General features: G+C 44.8%; 1 protein-coding gene across 1 annotated transcript; it reads left to right on the plus strand.

The window, feature by feature from the left end:
- Window positions 1–100: 100 nt before the first annotated feature.
- On the plus strand, window positions 101–18,369 carry GGA3 (golgi associated, gamma adaptin ear containing, ARF binding protein 3; the record flags this gene model as incomplete). Its single annotated transcript, XM_082008094.1, has 17 exons — window positions 101–140; window positions 5,340–5,424; window positions 6,167–6,242; window positions 6,761–6,859; window positions 7,672–7,795; window positions 8,742–8,845; window positions 9,380–9,460; window positions 10,646–10,783; window positions 11,806–11,887; window positions 12,384–12,500; window positions 13,509–13,775; window positions 14,437–14,504; window positions 14,911–15,233; window positions 15,756–16,021; window positions 16,195–16,364; window positions 16,977–17,087; window positions 18,259–18,369. The coding sequence occupies 17 exons, from the start codon at window positions 101–103 to the stop codon at window positions 18,367–18,369; spliced, it is 2,262 nt and encodes a 753-aa protein (XP_081864220.1).
- Between the last annotated feature and the right edge of the window lie 35 nt (window positions 18,370–18,404).

Raw genomic sequence — 18,404 nt, forward strand, 5'->3', positions numbered from 1 at the left:
CCAGCGCCGGGAGGGGGGCAGTCCTCTGGCCGGCCCCGCCCTCCCCCGCTCGGCTCTCGCGCGGCCGGGGCGGGGCCTCGGGCCGGGCCGGGCCGGCAACATGGCGGAGGCGGAAGGGGAGAGCCTAGAGTCGTGGCTGAGTGAGTACCCTGCGGCACCCCCCCGGCCCTCAGCACCGCTCTCCTCAGCCTCAGGGTCCCCCAGTCTCCCAGACCCGCTCCCCTCGGCCTCGGCCCCCCTCAGCCCCAGCCCCTCCACCCGGGCCCTGCCCATCGCCTCACGGCAGTCCTCCTCCCGCCCTTCCCCGTAGCTCCCCTCAGAGAGGCGGTGGCTCCTGAGCGGGCCGCGGCGGTGCCGTCCAGGGGAGGGTGTGCGTGGGGGAGTTGAGCACCCTGGGGACGCTCCCCCGGCGCAGGGACCTCCGCCTGTGCGGGGATGCGCCCTCCGGGGCGCGCGGAAAGGGCTGAGGCCTCCCCTCTTCCCGGTGGTCCCTGCCACTGGCCCGCCCGCCCTGCTGTCCAGCGCCCTCGTCGCGACAGCGTCAGTGACGGGGAGATGCAGAGCTGTGGTGGCAGGGGCACAGCAGCGGTTTGGGTCCGTTAAATTAATTCGCTTGTTGGGAGGGCTGAGGAATGGGTAGGTGTGTAGCTCACCTTGCTCAGCACCTGCAAGGCTGTTGGGGTTTTTTTTTGGCCAAAAAGTCTTATGATACGTGTCTGTTCCTGCTGTCTCTTCTTCCCTCTCCTTGATTTTGGTTAGGTAAGTGTACAGCCTTAGTGCTGTTTGCAAGGTTGAAACTGTAGGGGTTTCCCAAATAAATTGGATTCATGTGTTATACAACCATGATTTTAAAGCAGACAAATTCTGCTTTATGCCTAGCTGCAGTTTCCAGCGTACGAGTTGTAGATCTCCATTCCGTACAGACTGGAATGTTTAAAAATCCTTTGTCAAGATAAAGTATTTTTTATCACAGAATCTTAAAGAGAGGGGAGGAAAACAAACCATGGCTTGTTCATCCACAGCCCTTGCTGAGTATGTCCTCGTTGTCTGTCTGTCCATGCTGCCTGTGAGTCGGCTGGCTTTTGGGCTGTACAGGACCTGGCACTGCAGGATCCTGACCCAGCGCTGGCTGATTGAGAGGTGATTCTTGAATGAATCAGTCATAACAGTAGTTGTTTTTCATATATTCCATGCACAAGGGCTCCTGCTGCTGTCCCTGGGAGGCTCTCCTGCACACCGTTAGCTTGTTGCTAGGGTTTTCTTCCTTTTTTTGATAGTTATTTGTTTGATTACAGCAGTGAGTGAAATCCCTAAGTAGTTGGGCACTAGGCAAACAGTAGAAGATGGTCATTACCATAAATACCTTAGAGTATAAAATCTGTTACCCTTTTGGAGTTATCCTTCCATAAACAAGATTAAACAATTCTTGTTCTTCTTTTTTTTTTTTTTTACATAAAATTCAAACGCATACCTGACAACATGATCTGTTATAGGAGTTACTGGCTAAATGATGTTTTCAGCTCTTACTTCTCATTTAGATCAATCCCTTCTGTCCCCTTACTGTTTTCTCTCCTTCTCTGAACTCCCACAGTTTGTCAATATCTTTTATTGTAGCCAGTGAGACACATGAAGAAACACCCACATCCCTTGCTTTTCATCTTTCTCTGAGGAGAACTGACTCACCAAGTTCAGTTTGTGTGTGAAAATATCTCTAGTAGGAAGGCTATTTTAGGTTGTATAGCCTGGTTGTATAGCTTCCTGACTGTTTGTTTTGTGGGGTTATTTTTTAATTGTGGAAGTTAGGAGAGAAGTTTTCTCCCTTGGCCAAGCAGTAGGATATTCTGTCACCAGAGAACATACGCTAAGGGGTAGTGTTGCAAAGGCCTTACTCACTGTAAGAAATGTTGCAGTGCGCCTGATTGCAGAGGTGTTCACGTTTTTTAAGGCTTGAGTGTTACTTTCTCGTTTAAGAGGATGTATTTATGCCTGGTCACTGCTACAGTGGTTTGTGCTGGTGTGATTATATCGCTCCTCCCATTGTAGAGGAGCACAGAGCATTTAGTGTATGTAAATAACTGGAGGAATCATGCAGACCAGGAAGGCAGAGTGCAAGGGCTGGTGCATCTGAGTGCTTTCACCAGGCCTCCTGAGGCTATTTTTCTTGTAACCATCACAGAGCTGTGCTGCGTCTAATGCTAACCTTGTAGGCGTGCACCTGCGGTGCCCTTACTAAAGGGAAGGGCCAGAATTGCTCATCAGCACAGCCAGCTTCCAAGTCACAGGAAGAAGGAGAATTTCTTCTTGCCAGTGACTTTTTTTTTTCTGTACCGGTGGTATGCAGCTTTCCATGCTGCCCTGCCTCTGTCATCAGGTGGAGTCATAGACCCATGAAGTAACATCATCCTCGTGTCCTAATACTGCAGCAAGATCTGCACTTCAGCCAGTGATGATTGAGCATCTTCAGGTCTCCTGCCTCATTTCAGGCAGCTGGGATGAGAGAAGGTGATCCTTTCTGTTCTCTGTCTGCTGGCTGGCTCTTCTTCTGCACTTAGCTGAAATAGAAGAGGAGGTTAGAAATAATGTCAGTTGTACAAACACAGTTGGATCCTTTGACGTTAGCGCTGCCTTTCTACTGCATCCAAAAGGAAGCGTATTGTATCACACTCATGTCAGGCTTAGGCAATGTCCAGCTATGTAATAGATGCAGATGGAGAAAATATTTTGATTGTCTTAATTTCTTTTTCCCTTGTATTGTCATGGGTCAGCATTCTCCTCCTCCTCCCAGGGATACAAACAGAATCCGACTGTTAGACTTGACATGCTTGGGCTGGGGATTCCCAGTTCATATGCTAAGCCTGACCTGGGAAAAACCCTTTGATGGGATGGCTTTTGTCTCATTTCAATAGAGGAGTAAACCCAGGAAAACATGAGCATTCATTACCAGTCAGTGGTTCTCTGCGTTCCAACAGGCATTTCTCTATAGAGAAAATAATCACCTTTGTTTCATATCTAATGATACATCTGAATGATGACTCATTAGCGTTTCAGGGTTTAGCAGAGCGATTGAGGGGTGAATGGCTCTGACACATAGGTCAGGTATGAAGCAACTTTATATGTCGTGTCCAAAAGCTAAGGTAGACATGGTGGCAAGTCTGGGGTAGTGCTGAGACTTTTCTTCCCAGGTTGCTAATTCAGATTCGTTTGGTTGCCAATGTGAAATGGGGTTTTCAGGATGGGAGCTGGTGGACAAGTGTTTCTGAAAGCAAACTTCGTAACTGGTACCAGATGGGCCTTTGTTGGCAATTTCAACAGAAAAGCCAAGGATTTGGTATTCCAGAGCACTAAACTCTCCTTCCTGGAGTGAATGCTTTCATGTAAGGGTTGAAGCATATTTATAAGGCAGTGCAGAGGAGCTCCCTGCCCATATTTTAAGCGTTCTGCATAAAAATAGAAGATTTTAAGTTATTCCTTGACAGACGTCATGCAGCTTCATGTAGGGATGTCCTGAAAAGGTTAAGCAAGGTAATTTAGCTCGTCTGGGGTGCTGTGTTCATGTGGCAGTATTGAGATTGGTAGTAAGTATCCATATGCGCTGTTGTGTTGTGTCATGCAAACACATCAATCCCCAGAGCCAGAGCAGGACTTCTGATCACGTTTATGAACTTTTATGAACTAGGGTTTCACATGGAGATTTTATAAATGTTAGAAATAGGGAGTTTCTTCATGTGGAACATAGCTTCCCTTCAGTAATCTCTCTTCTCCTTCTGAGACGGTCCTATCTTTATGTGAGAGCTTTTGGTGCAAAAAATTAGATTAATCTGAGAGTGTGAAATAATCCAGTGTCATTCTAAGAAATCTTTGGAGATATTTGGAACTGGTTTAAAAACAACATTTGACAGGGAAATGTTGGTTACATCTTCCTGTTTGTACCAGATCTCTTTCCTAATTTCAGGATGTGCAACCAACAGATAGTTCATTGTTGAGTGTCTTTACTTGTTTGTGCTCTTCCTGTATTTATTAAATTAATTCCATTAACTCCAGCCAAGAACTTTGTTTCTTTCTTCTAGGCCTACAGAGCAGCAGAGGTGCTTTGGAGCACCGAACCATGCACAATGCCATTTGACTTGCATGAAAAGACTTTAGGTTGTTATAAGTCCACGGTTTCATGATGCTTCCAGGGTGTTCAGCAGTTGTGAGTGTGGTAATAAGGTTTTAGTGCCACATATGTTTTGAACAGTTGCTTCTCTCTGCAGCAGCTGTGTTTTAAACTAAGCCTCCCTTGAATTTCTTGAGTTCAAAAAATGTCTTGGTAGCTTAGCTAGTACAACGAGATGTAATCCTACAGTTAGTCCTCCCTGGCTGCCACCTTTTGCTTACTTAGGGTCCCATGAAAGTCAGCAGCGGGCAAAGAGGTTCACCTCTGCAGATGCAATCCATGGAATAATTTATGAAATATAGCTACGGTGCATTGTTTCTTCCCTTACGAGAAAGAAAAATCATCATGTCCAGTCATCATGGCTGGAAAATTATGTTAAAGCAGGAATCTTGTCTACTATAAATTCAGTGCTCAGAGTTAAGTAGAATACATGGAGAAGATGCATTCATAACAAAAAAAAAAGATGCTGATAGCATCAGTATTCTGTAATCAGTATAGTAAGTGAGGACCTGGTACCCAAGGGAGGATCCTTCATGAGTAGCCCAGTCAGTAGAGCATTGGTCTCTCAGTTTGAGCATATAGGATTTGAATCCCTGATCAGGTACAGGCTATAATGTTTATTACTTGCAAAAACGACTCAATATATAATAATAAATTTCAGTTCATAATTCCCAGGAGAAATGCTAAGGCATGTAAGAAATCAGCTGGCACTCTAAAAACAAGTGTTAATGCTAAATGACTTGCATTAAACATCTGATGTCACAGCTTGTACTTCTACAAAACTCCCAGGGAATACAAAAATAATTTCCTGTGTAGAAAGGGTGAGGGTTTAGCCTTTAAGGAGTTTAATGTTATAACCAAATAGAAAGAGATAGCATTTCAGGCAGAGAGAAAATGAGCTCAAATATTTTATCTTGTGCTCTCATTTAGAATATGGAAATAGCGTGTTTCTAAGTACTTGAGATTTGGCACCTGCTTTTTGGAAAGCAATGATTCTTGCTGGATATTTGGATGTCTCAAGTTGGACACACCCTTTTCTCTGAACAGACATACCATGTGTGAACTTCTTTCCCCTTTTTTATAGTTGGCAATGGTTGTCAAATACTTTTTTCTAGGAAATGCGTGACCTTTTATACTGTTTCTTTTGCTTGATTGGTAATATGTTCTCTTTCCCTTGCCAAAGATAAAGCCACTAACCCATCTAACAGGCAAGAAGATTGGGAATACATCATCGGATTCTGTGACCAGATCAACAAAGAACTTGAAGGGTGGGTGTCCCAAACTGCTCTAGACTTCATAAATTAACATTCACAGTTTAAAATATATAATCTGATCATTAAACTTTTGTGTTTTCTTTTGTATATACTGATATCGCAAGGAAGATCTGGCTACAAAAGAAACACGATGCTGTGAAGTGTGGGGTTTTTTTCTGTGAAACACAGCACAGCTTATACACAGACTGAGCACTAGGAAAATGGGAATTTGGAATCTGCCTCTAATGTCAGCTTCTGCAGTTGCAGGGTTCTCATCTAGCCAAAGCTATTCTGTTTGACAGTCTGTAAAATGGGCTTATAACTCTTAGTGTCTGATGGGGCGTCACACCTTTAAAATCTTTACTAGGCTTAACTGAGGAAACCTCATGGGTCACAGCATTCCTGTGAGCTAAGCAAGAAGTCTTTTCTTCTGGAGAAAGGAAACTGATGCAAGAGAAGTGATTTCCTGGGCTGAGGACTGTACTGGGAGTTGTTGGGCCCCTCCCAAGGAGGAATCTGGAATTGCTGCTGCCAGCCCTTGCGTCCTTTCATTTGTGCAAACACCCAGGCTTACAAAGATGCCCTGAACATTTCTTGTTAGCCTTTGTACGCTGATGGAAAGAGAAAAAGTACTAAATGGCATTTCCTTTTAATTCTGTGAAAGACATCTCATTTAAACAGCAGAATTTGTGAAAGTCTGAAAATCCTTCAGCGTGTTTGCCTGCTTTGTTTGTAATGGGGATCTGCTTTGTTTCAGGCCACAGATAGCTGTGAGACTCCTGGCTCATAAAATCCAGTCGCCACAGGAATGGGAAGCAGTCCAAGCCTTGACAGTAGGTAGTCCTTACCCCTCCTTTTAAATCCAGTTGTATATCATTTTATGTCATCTGTGTGGAGTATGAGGGGGGCATGCTGTGTGACAGTGGGGTTGGCTGGGGCTCGTTTTGGGTCTGAATGCCCTGATTCCCCTCTGCTGGGAGGGACAGTGAGCGGGGGCACAGTTATGTAGCTGCGGTGTCCAGATTGCTCATTAGCAATAGAGCAGTCAGAAATAACTCTGGTTTAGTTTTATCTGCTTTCGTTTGTTATCGTCAGGCAAGATTTGTGTTCATTGTTATGAGACCTAATGGTGAGATAACTTAGACCCATATATACATGGCTGAGGGTGGGACACCAGCCTGTCTTGATGTGTCACCCCTAAAGATTGGCGATTGATGCATGTATTGGAGAACAGGAATACATGTGTCACTGACACGAGTCCTTCAGTTCACCTGTAAGCAGAACACAGCTACACTGTTATTGCAGGGTTTTGGTGTTTATGTCAGCCCCTGTTTTTGTTACTTGAATGCAGGTGTTAGAAGCTTGTATGAAGAATTGTGGGAGAAGATTTCATAATGAAGTAGGGAAGTTTCGCTTTTTAAACGAGTTAATAAAAGTTGTGTCTCCAAAGGTTAGTCCCTGAGCCTTATAGCTGTATTTACTTTTTGTTTGGCCTCCATAAGCTACAGGCAACATCCAAAATGTTTGCAGTGCTCTGTCTGGCTCATTGCATTTATTAGCCTATACTCAAGAGCATTTGTGAGCTAACTGTTTTTTTGTTATGGTTTTTGTTTTATACTCTGCTTACTATTTTTCTCAGCAAGTTGTACCTATTTACCATGAGTATATAGTCTCTGTACTGTTCTAATCCTTCATGTAACTCAAGGGCTTCTAAAGCTTGGGCTGTGTTTTTTTAACAAACAAACAAAACTCCAGCATCAGTGGAAGAGAGGTCTAATGAAGATGATAAAACAAGAGGCTTGGCAACACACCATAGAGCTCTGGTCCTCACTCTGCTGCCAACTTGCTGTGTAAAGCATGCCTGGCTAAGTCCCTCAACATTCATGATTAGTTTAACGTGGCGAAAAATAGACGGAGGCAGCCCATGGCATGATTGATGCAGCAGAGTATTTCCAGATTCTTTCCCATAAGACAGGGGAGGTTATCTGTGTTGCTGTAATTTTTAAATAGCAGAATCCTGAAACCAACAGAATAACCACTTTTTCTTTTGCTGAAGATAATCACAAAGCTTCTCTTCACTGTAATTTCAAATATATTAGAGGAGCATTTTTTCCTCTTAATAAGATGTATCTTAGGTCATCTTGGAACTTGGATTATATACCTTTTAATGTATATCACTGAACTTCCATTCTCTGGGTTTGGGCTTTATTTTTAAGAAAAAATGAAGAATCTGGAGAATTTACATCTTTTTTCCACTCTTAGTACCTGGGAGACCGAGTCTCGGAGAAGGTGAAGACCAAAGTCATTGAATTGCTGTATAGTTGGACAGTGGCATTGCCAGAAGAATCCAAAATCAAGGATGCCTACTACATGCTGAAGAGACAAGGTAGAAAGTCAGCTGCTCGCTCATGCATTCTCTCCAGTCCGTGCTTTAAGCAGGAGTGTCACAAAATACACAGCTACTAATTACATGGGGTCAAGGCAAGCTCTGAGGGGAGAGAGGACAAGGGAGAAATTCCCTGAAAAACTTCTCGTTATATTTAAATGCCTTGGGCTGGGTTGATTAGTTTAACACCTTGCAAATACTTCTGTTTTGGTTTGCAGGGTCTTTTTTTGAGTTTTTCTGGAACTAGTTATTAGATGATTTGAACAAGTCTAATCTAAAGTGAAATCAGAGCCTCCATGCAGCCTTTTGTGGTTTTTTTTTTTTAACTAGATCGCTTTACAATTGTGCCTTTAGTTCAACTGATACAAATTTCTTGTGTAGGCACAGTGAAAAAAGCTCAGCTCAGAAGCATGTGGCTTCAACACAAGAAAAGTTGGTTCCAGGAAAATTCTTGAGGTAGAGCACAAATCTAAGGACTTGACAATGCAGGGAGCTTAGCTCTTTCCCCACTTGTGGTTCGGATCCTGTTCCATTACCCCATTTTGCATTGCTGTCTGCTTTCCTGCTCAGCTCATTTATACAGACAGATGTCATGCCCTTGAGTTTGCACAAAGCTGGGTTGTCTGGGACTTCACTTAGTGGTTCAACAGCTAAAGTGAAAGGGGGAAAGACAAATAGTAGAGAGTTATTGATTATACTGAGCTATTAGAGGAGCAATACGGACATGGCAGCACATTTGCTGGGGTTTTGGCCTTTATCAAAGAAAACTTTGTTTTTCCAGCTAGCATGCTCAGTGGTTTTGATCCTATATTCATTAGAACAGCATGCTAGTATCAACGGACAGATTGGCTGCGTGTTCACTTTGCTAGCAGCCTGTGAATAACTGGGTACACTGCCTGGTGTGACTGTGTGTGCAAATCCACGTTGGTCCCCTTTCTGCTTTCAGGGATTGTTACGTCTGATCCTGTGATTCCTGCAGACAGAACCCTGATTCCTTCTCCACCGCCTCGTCCCAAAAACCCTGTGTTTGATGATGAGGAGAAATCCAAGGTATAGCGAAGACTTGTATTATAATCACTAATGAAAAATGATTACTCGGTGCACATTTAGAATAAGTCAAGTATACTAATTTTGCTTTTATTTTTGGGATGGTGTGTGAATTTTCATGGAACTCATTGCTTTGTCCACCTACCTAGCCTGAAGTTCAGTTAAGGCCTTGTCTGTGTTACCATTATGAGGTTATTCCTGGTTCAGGTGCCATCCTGCTGTAGTAAGAGAAGGCAGAGAATGTTTCACACACAGGAGCAAAAACTATGTATGGGAGGAATAACTATCTAGTGTCAGAGGTCTCTGAGATTTCACAGTATATGTCCTGTGTAGAAGCAAGAATGCAGCAACTCACATAAAATAATAAACCATAAATGACTCCTGCTGAAGTCACTGTAACTATGAAAGCAGTGTCAGCTTTGTGATAGTGGGCTGTATCTCTTTTTCCCCTGAATTGTTCACTTAGATTCCTTTCGCTGCTTCCCTTTGCCAAAGGGTCTTTATTTATTTCTTGAATATCCTCTTCTTGTTTTACAGCTTCTAGCCAAACTGCTGAAAAGCAAAAACCCAGATGACTTGCAAGAGGCCAACAAGCTTATAAAATCCATGGTAAAAGAGGTAAGAAATTCCTGTAGGATTGGTCCCAGTCAGCAGTCTGCTTTCCAGGTTTTAAGTAATTTGACTTCAAAATGGTGGAGAGCTTTAGGATCATGTGAATGGCAGAACCTGGGTTTTTCAGGCTCCAGGAGCATTCTGTCAGTACATTCCTTAGTTAAGTTGTGGCGACTGAATGGGACTGACCATCAGTGACATCCAGCCTTTTGTTATTTTTTAAAACCTCTAACACTGCTAACTTGCATCTAGTCCCTGGGGTTACTGGCATAAAGGAGGTGCCATCTGATGACTTAGTAGGGCTCTGTGTGTTATGAGTGTGTTGTAATTTTGACTCTAGCTTGCAAGTGGGAGACTTTGTATCGCAAAAATTGCCTGCAGTTGGTGTCTCTGGTTGAGGACAGGGCAAGAAGGGGCACGGATTGAATGCCACTTGTTGTAATTACGTTCTCATCGCTCAAGATGCTATTTCACGTCAGGGTTTGGTGGGAACATCGGAGTACCATCCCTGGATACTGAGGACTGAGTCATTGGACTGGGTCTTCTCCCAAGCAGGCTTCATGGAAACACCTTCCTGTTTGTAGAGCTGTGATGCATCCACCCATGGCATTCATTAGAAACTCTGGAGTCCAGGAAATGACTCCCTGTGATTCTGGGAAAAAAAAGAATAGCTTCTAGACTGAAGAGGATGTATAGGTTACTGAAATGTTTCCATTCAAGCTTCTCTTGTCCCCAGGGCAGACTCTCCTACATCTTTAGCTGGAATCTCAAATCAGAGATGGGTGGACATTTTCTACCAGAGAGTGCTTGTTGTTCCTAGTAAAAGTTTTGCTTTAAACACATCTTTTTTGTAAAATGGCATCAAGTGACCATAAAAAAAAAATCTTCTGAAAAGGTCAGAAAGGAACTTTTGGGAACTTTTCTATTTTTAGTGGTATAATTATACATTAAAGTCTATTTAATGAAACTTTTTGGAAATATGGGGTTTTCTATCATTTCAGAATGGTGGTGAAAAGATAATAAAACAAGCAAAGCTTCACGTGAGTGGAGAGGGTTTGTTTTGTTTTTTCCCTGTAGCTTAACTTTAAATAGATATTACTTGACATGATTTACAGGTAATGCCTGCTGTTGCGATACCGTGGACCTTTACAGGGAAACTCACTTTTTATGTCTGTGTTTTGCACCTTGAAGGATGAGGCTCGGATTCAAAAAGTGACAAAACGCATGCACACGCTGGAGGAAGTAAATAACAACGTGAAGCTGCTGAATGAGATGTTGGTTCATTACAGCAAAGAGGACTCATCAGAGGCCGATAGGGAGCTCATGAAGGTGGGCCTGAGCTGCTCCTTCTTCCCAGAAATTCTGGAGTCAGTCCTTTCTTCCTACAGACTTGAGTTTTGCAGAGGATTACAAACAGGGCAGTAAAATGGAGAGTGGTGGCAAGAAACAAGAGCAGTTGTTGGAAACAGCAGGAAAGAAAATAACCATGTTTTTAACACCTTTCACCAAAGGACTCCGTGGGTAATAGCTCAGTTTTGCACATGCTTGAGGTGAGGTACAGCTGTTCCCCATAGTTGGGAAACAGCATGGTAGAATCAAGAAACTGCAGTTCGTAATTGTTGCACCTATTAGGACACGCTGATTGCAGAGCATAGCTGTCCCTTAGAGCACTGTGGATGGATAAACTAAAGGCTGAACGGGGCAGAAAATATGTCCTCCCCTTCAAAGGAAGAGTTTTAGCTAGTGTTACAAGGTTGGGAGAACATGAAGAAGGTAAAAATCAAAAGAGCCACCGGGGATGGCTGGGTAGGCCCAGGGCCTTGAAGAGTTGCACATTATCTAATTTAAAAAGTTAAAACTACTCATTTTTAACAAGAAGCTCCTGAAATGATGGTAAGAAGCATAAGAAACTGGTGAAACATTTCCTTCTTGCTGCCTTTCTTCTGTCCGGTTGCACTCTCTGAGTAGTGGTTGCGGCATAACTGAAGCATAATAGTTGAAGCACAATTCTGCTCTTCCTCGGGCTTTTAGCGACAACTGTAATACAAGGAATGAACATCTTTTTTAGGCTAGAGCTGGCCATAAGTGCTGGTGTGAGGGAGGACTGAGAGATGTGCTGAAAATGCAGGTTGTGTTTAGGCTGCCAGGCTGATGTAATGCTTCACTGCTCTGTTAATAGGGCAGGGACAGGGGATCTTGGTTGTCTAACCACACTAGCACGTTCAGCACAGAGAGACTGGTTTCTCTAGTCCGGACTTTCCAGCACGCCTGGGGAGTCATTGTGTGCTGACTGGTATTGCTGACAGTGGCTCCTGGCTGATGAAACCCTTTGTCCTAATGTGTCTTCCTAGGAGCTCTATGAACGGTGTGAAACCAAAAGACGGACGTTATTCAAGCTGGCCAGTGAGACAGAGGATAATGACAGCAGTTTGGGTAAACTCAGCTACACGTCTCATTTTTTAATTGCTTTTGTGACCTGTGACTGTGCAAGGGTTCAGCAAGGGAATGACTGCTGTAAAGACGCCTCTTCACTGTGGATGCACTTTGCTTTGAGCAAACAGATAAAAGACAGGATCTTTGCTTCTTTATGCTTATCATTTAAATTCAGGCAAGGACTTGACAGTGGAGTTTGTGGTCAGGGAGGCTGGGTGCGATAATGGGGGACAGCTGCTGCTTTGGAAGGGGAAGGGAGTTGCTGTGGGGAACAAAGCCTTGGACTCATTTTTTCATTGTTACTGTAATGTGCATGGACCTAGAAAGATCAGGGTATTGCTTAGAGAAGCATGGCAAAGATAGAGAGTAATGGAGCTCATAGCCAAATAATTATGTTTTTTCTTGCTGATTATTTAGTTGATAACTGAGTACTCAGCATTAGTGGGAGCAAAGTGACTGAAGTCTTGGAGGTTGTTTTTGTCTTTCTTGCATGTAGGGGATATTCTGCAGGCCAGTGACAATTTATCCCGTGTGATAAATTCCTATAAAAAAATAATAGAGGGGCAAGTGATCAATGGTGAAGTGGATCTCCCTGTGATGTCTGTAGTGGAAGGTGAGTTCCTGGGAAGCCAACTGTGTCATTTTTGAATCCTGCAATTCTAAGTCTTTTGGACAGGGTTTCCTATTAATTGTGGTAAAGTAGGCTATTGAAGGTTCTTGTGGCCATCAGTTTGTGAATCAGAGGGAGACAAGACAGCTCCTAAGTGGTTGATAAACAATTCTGGACATGAGCAACAGTGCTGCAAGCTTTGCATTTTGCATTGCTCATTCCATATTATTGAAACCTTTGATAACATCAGTAGCAAACCTGCATCTGAACAGTTTGTGTGGCTAGAAGTTCTCGTATATTTTCTTCTCCATATTTGTCCTGTTTCTTAATGGTAACATGTAAGAAGAAGATGATTTTATCAAAAGGCAAGAGCAGGAGAGTGGGAGCCAGGCCAGGGGTCCCGTTCCTGGCTTTGCCAGCAATTCCATTTGTGAATTTAGGCCAGTTGCCCACTTTACACTTCAGCTTCACCACTGAAAGCTCTGGACATGTGTGTGGCAGAACTACCATTTGGAAGTCACTTAAACAATTCTGCGTGAAGAGCAGCAGAGGAATGCATAATGCTGCCTGACAGAATCTTACTGAGACAAGACTGTCCTAAATATAAAGATATAAAGACTGTATGAATTTTCCTCAGCTCTCTAACTCTGTGGTAGCTGTTGTTTATTGTAATTCTGTAGGCTCTCCCAAAGCCTGATCTGAGGTCAAAAGTTTTTGAAAAGATTACAAATTATGATACAGGAAGCACTGGAGAAGGAGCAAAGTTTGGAGCAGGTGTTGCTTTTCATAAAGAAATTTCCTAAGTGTCTGGGTTGATTGAAGTAGCTTGTGGACAGCAAATGGTTAGGTGGAGATCATGTGGGCTTTCTCTGTTAAAAAGAGCCATAAGCCATGATTAAATGAGGATCTGTGTTACCTAAACCATCTCGTTGATAATTTCTTCTGTACATTGGGTTTGCTCTGAGCCTTTTGCCTTCTTTCCTAGTAGTGCTCTTCTCCTGTCCGCTGCAGGGAGTAACTCCACAAGTAATCTCAACACCCTCATTGACCTTGCCGGATTGGATGTCACCAGCACCCCGCCACCTCCAATGCCACCCACCACCCTGACGCCAGCCCCCACAGCCCCAGCCCCAGCAGAAATCCCCATTCTCCCACCTCCTCCCCAGATGTTCACACCATTGCGGAGCAGTTCCTCTAGCCAGGTGGAAGCTGCACCCGCTCAGCAGAGCAGCACAGCCAACTCCCTCTCCTTGCTGGATGAGGAACTTCTGTGCTTAGGTAAGACACTGAGGGCCCGCAGAAAAGGGCTACTCAATCCATGCCTAACAAAGACTGCTTTCTTCCTCCAGCGTGAGTGTGAGGGCAGGCTGCGCATATGGCATGCCTAAAAGGAGCATGAGATGCCTTTGGTTTCTAGAGAAGTCCAGGGGACACTCCCTTGCATCATCCTGAATATAAGACCTGGTCAGTGAGTCAGTATTAAAAATTGATCTTCCCAGAGTAGGCTGCAAGTGAAATAACTGTTGAGTGTAATTGCAGTCTGATCTTGGTAGGTGCTTGTATGTGCTGGACGTGCAGGCTGCAGTTTGGTGCAGATTTCACCTCTGACTTTGTGGCTGTGCTAAAGAGCAAGGTGCCTTAGAGGAGTTGTATATAGGAGCCTGCAGAACGCCTGCCTGTGGAGCCCGGATATGAGCAGCAGTAGACGCTGCAAATCAGGCAGGGTTAGAAGAGCTGTGTGCAGGGGGTGACTGTCAGCTACTGATGCTGTCAGTCTCTTTTCTTCATGATGGAGTTGCAGCCCATTTCAGTCTTTCATCAGGTTCCTGGGCCCTGGCAGAGCTGAATCAAGTAGTTTGATGGTACTGAAACAATTGCCACGGGATGACACCTAACTCATTTTCTTCTCCAGTCACCTACTTGCTGTTTTTTCTTTCAGGCCTGAATGACCCACCCCCTGCAGCAGTGAAGGAGACCTCAGAAAACAACCAGTGGAGCATGTTTGAGGTACAAGGGAGGGTCTCGGGGTGGGGGGGAAGAGGAGGAAGGGTTGTCATTGTGGGAGATCTCAGGACATACTCCGTCACCTGCAGAAACGTGATCACACATACAGGCAGAGGGGCAGCTGTTCCTGAGGGGAAGGCTGGCATAGCCCTGAAGTCTGGGATAACTGTGTCTAAACAGAGTAGATATCCCCAAACCTGGATTTCTCAGTTTCCCATCTGTCCCTCATGACGTTAGCACTTCCTTTGCTTAAATTACAGATCAGATGTAGTCCTGACATAGGCCACAGACTTTGCTGCTTGCCACCCAGCACCTGTTTTTGCGGTAAATCTATCTCCCTCTGTAACAGTGCCATGTCTACAACGGGGGGTAGTAGTGAGTTAGAGCATCTACTTGTCCTCTCTTTCAGAATGACCAGTTGGACCTGGATTTCTTTAATCCGAAGATGGTGACTGTAGCTTGCAACCCTGCAGGGAACCCTCTTCTCCATCACACATCACAGACCACATGTGGAACATCAGTGACTCTGCCCTCTGCTTTCACAGCTTCTCAGACTGCTCCCAGCATCCCAGCACCAAACTCAACACCATTTGTATTCTCTGCTGGACCGGCTGCCCCTGCAGGGCCTCCTAAGACTATTCCAGCTGCTCCTGGGTACTTCAGCTCTTCTGTGGGGAGCAATATGTCACATAAGATGGATGCATTGGGACAACTCCTTGAAGAAGCCAGAGGGTAACTAAAAGTCCTGGACTTCGCATTGTCTCTGCGGTTAGAAAGCCAAGCTTACTGCAGCGTCAAGTTCAGAGGCAGACTTGCAACTCTGGTTTGGTAGAAATGCATGATTGGAATTTTTCTTCTCAGAGGGTTTAAGTTTACAGACTAATACAAGGGTCATGCCTCTGGGAGGGGAAGGCAGGCATTACTAGGTAGAGCACAACAGTTGTGCTGTTGCCCGATACAAATGGGCGGCGTAAAGTTGAACAGGCTGCTAAGGTACAGAGGCCTTTGCTCATCTTAGCCTTGCCTGCCTTTGCGAAGGTGGGACTCTGCTTTCTTCTTAGAGAAGTTGTGCCTAACCCTACCACCACCACTTTGCTCATAGCTCTCCTTACATGAGACCGTACTGAGTCACAGATTGCAGCCCAGCTCCAGGCCACTGCTTCGCCTTCGTGGTCTGCGGTTATCTCTGGGTTTGTGGCGAAATGTCTGCTTCACTTTCAGGTCAATTTCCCATGTTTTTTCTGTCTCTTGCAGGACTGCTGCCCAAGGCGTGGCAACTCCCTCGGTGATCCCTGGGGTTACTTTGCCAACCACTGTCACCTCTGCCCCATTAATAGCACCTGCAGGGCTGCCAGCCACAGCCCCTGGAGCCCCTCCAATTCCTTTCCCAAGCAGCTGCACTGCTGGCTCAGGAAGTCCTCTCTTCCAGCCGGCATCATTCCAGCAGCAAGGCAGTCCCATGAAAGCACCTGAAATTTCTTTGGCCAATGTCCATGTTCCCTTGGAATCCATTAAACCCAGTAAGTATCTCAGGTTTTTCACCTTTCTCTGAACGTTTTTTGAAAGCAAAGCTTCTTGACAAAGTTTATGAAGTAGAGAGAAAGGATGACATGTCCCAGATTGTCTAATGCTGCTACAGATTGTCTTCTGTAGCATAAACCTGCATTCCTCTCCCCTTCTCTCTCTGCGGCAGGCAGTGCTCTCCCGGTGACAGCCTATGACAAGAACGGCTTCCGAATCCTCTTGCACTTTGCCAGGGAGTGCCCGCCGGGAAGGTCAGATGTGCTAGTTGTGGTAGTCTCAATGCTGAACACGGCCCCGCTTCCTGTGAAGAACATCGTGCTGCAGGCTGCTGTGCCGAAGGTAGGGATGCGTGGCTGAGGCCCACGGCGACATGAAACTGTGCATTTGGGAAGGCCTCGGTATGAACTCAGGGACTTGGGACAGCATGCTTCTGCCTTTCTGTAGGCTGTGCTCTGCCTGTTTCCTGAACATAAAGATGGTTGTCAGAGGCAGAAAACACTAAAGAGGATAAGTCAAAAACTGCAGGTAGTTAGTGTTGTATTTTAACAGACGTCCTAAATCTGACAATATATTCCATTCTAGTCTTACTGCACCTAGATAATTTTGGATGGACAGCTTTGCGTTTTGAAAACTGCCCCAATCTGGGCTATGCTCTGCCTACCATTGTGAAGGTGTTTGCATTACAACCTCTGACAGAGATAATTTGGATAGGAAGGTGCTGTTGGTGTTCCCCTGACCAGTGCTTTTACTCTGGGCTGATCTGTCTATCAGTCTGCCTGTTCCCATCGTGTTGTTCAAGCAGGGATGGCTCTTGTTTCCTCATCCTCACACGTGGATTGATTCTCCTTAGTTTGGATGTGTGCTGTTATCTCCCCAGCCTGTGCATGCATCTTTCATTGTCCCCAGCGTAGGAGATAATCCCTGAGGTTGTGCTTTCTTTTTCATTTGCAGTCCATGAAAGTGAAATTACAACCACCCTCTGGCACAGAGCTGTCTCCATTCAATCCCATCCAGCCACCTACTGCCATCACCCAAGTCATGCTTCTGGCAAATCCTATGAAGGTGAGTGAGGCAGTGGGATTTATCCTGTCCTTGTCAGACAACTTTAATGTAATTCTAAATTCTGCAGGGGAGCTGCACCAAACAATTGAGCAGATAAGGCTGTTTATTCCTAACTTTCCCTCCAGAGGTGGTCACTGCATAATGGTGGTGTTTCTGTTCAGGGCTGGAGGGAGGCTGTACATATAGGCTCTTCCCCAACAGATGTTGTCAGCAAGGAAAGGTATGAGAAGGACCTGAACATTTCTCCCAGCAAAAGGGCAACAGCCATATAAGGCTTAGCTTTAAAGGGTAGTGATTAGAGCTGTATCAGGAGCTTGTCTGACTCCCTTGTGCACTGGAAGTGCCTGGCCTTGGTGATAATTAGATTGATGTCAAATTAGCTGGTGCGGTAGAAATACTTTTGCTGTGTTGAGGCTATAGCCTGACAGGCCTGAACCAACAGACGAATGTTGGACTGTGTCTGTTCCGTTATTCTTTGAGGATGTACCTGTGACCAGTGAAACAATGTGGTTAACACTTTCTTTTCTGTGTAGCTATTTTTCCTTGCTGTAGCTACTCATTTAAGTAGCCTGCTTCATAAAGCTCAGAGCTGTATGCTGGAGTAGCTTTTAATTATTTGACAAATCTAGATGTTACTACTTGAGAATTACAGCAAAAGGATCCTTAAAGTGTCAGCTGAAAGCTTTGAGATACAAAAGGATAAATGTCAGAGAGGTTTGGTGGATTGTTGAAAAACTTTGTGAGGGACATGGAGATCCCCTCATTGAAGGACTGGTTCTATCTCCTGCTTAGTGTTTTACTAGGAATTTTGCAGAGCAGGAGCTGTTCAGTCTTCCCCCACACGATGAGGAATTTAATCTTGAAAATGTTGAACTATTCCAGCAGCGTTCTTCAGGCTTACTGGAGAGCAGCTGAGCAATGGGTGCTGGCTACGTATGTGCAAACTATTATCACATTTATGCTTTTCTCCTACTGTTCCATGCTAAGCAATAAAGCTTTTGTGGTATAAAAACTGTGAGGTAAGTAACTCCGGTTTGCTAAATAGCTGAACTACTCCCTGAACTTAACCTTGTCCCTCTTCCCCCTGCTGTGTGCAACAGAAGTCTTGTGCTCTCTGTAGAGCTGAAAGGAGCTGTTCTCATGTTGCTCTTGGGTTTTGTCTTTCCTGCAGGAGAAAGTGAGGCTGAGATATAGACTGACCTTCACACTGGGAGACCAGCCCAGCACAGAGGTTGGCGAAGTGGATCAGTTTCCCCCGGTAGAGCAGTGGGGGAATCTATGACCTTAAGACACTGCCAGAGACTCTGTGACAGGACC

The sequence above is a fragment of the Phaethon aethereus genome, assembly GCF_964289735.1.
Source record: "Phaethon aethereus genome assembly, chromosome: 18".
Taxonomy (NCBI): Eukaryota; Metazoa; Chordata; class Aves; order Phaethontiformes; family Phaethontidae; genus Phaethon; species Phaethon aethereus.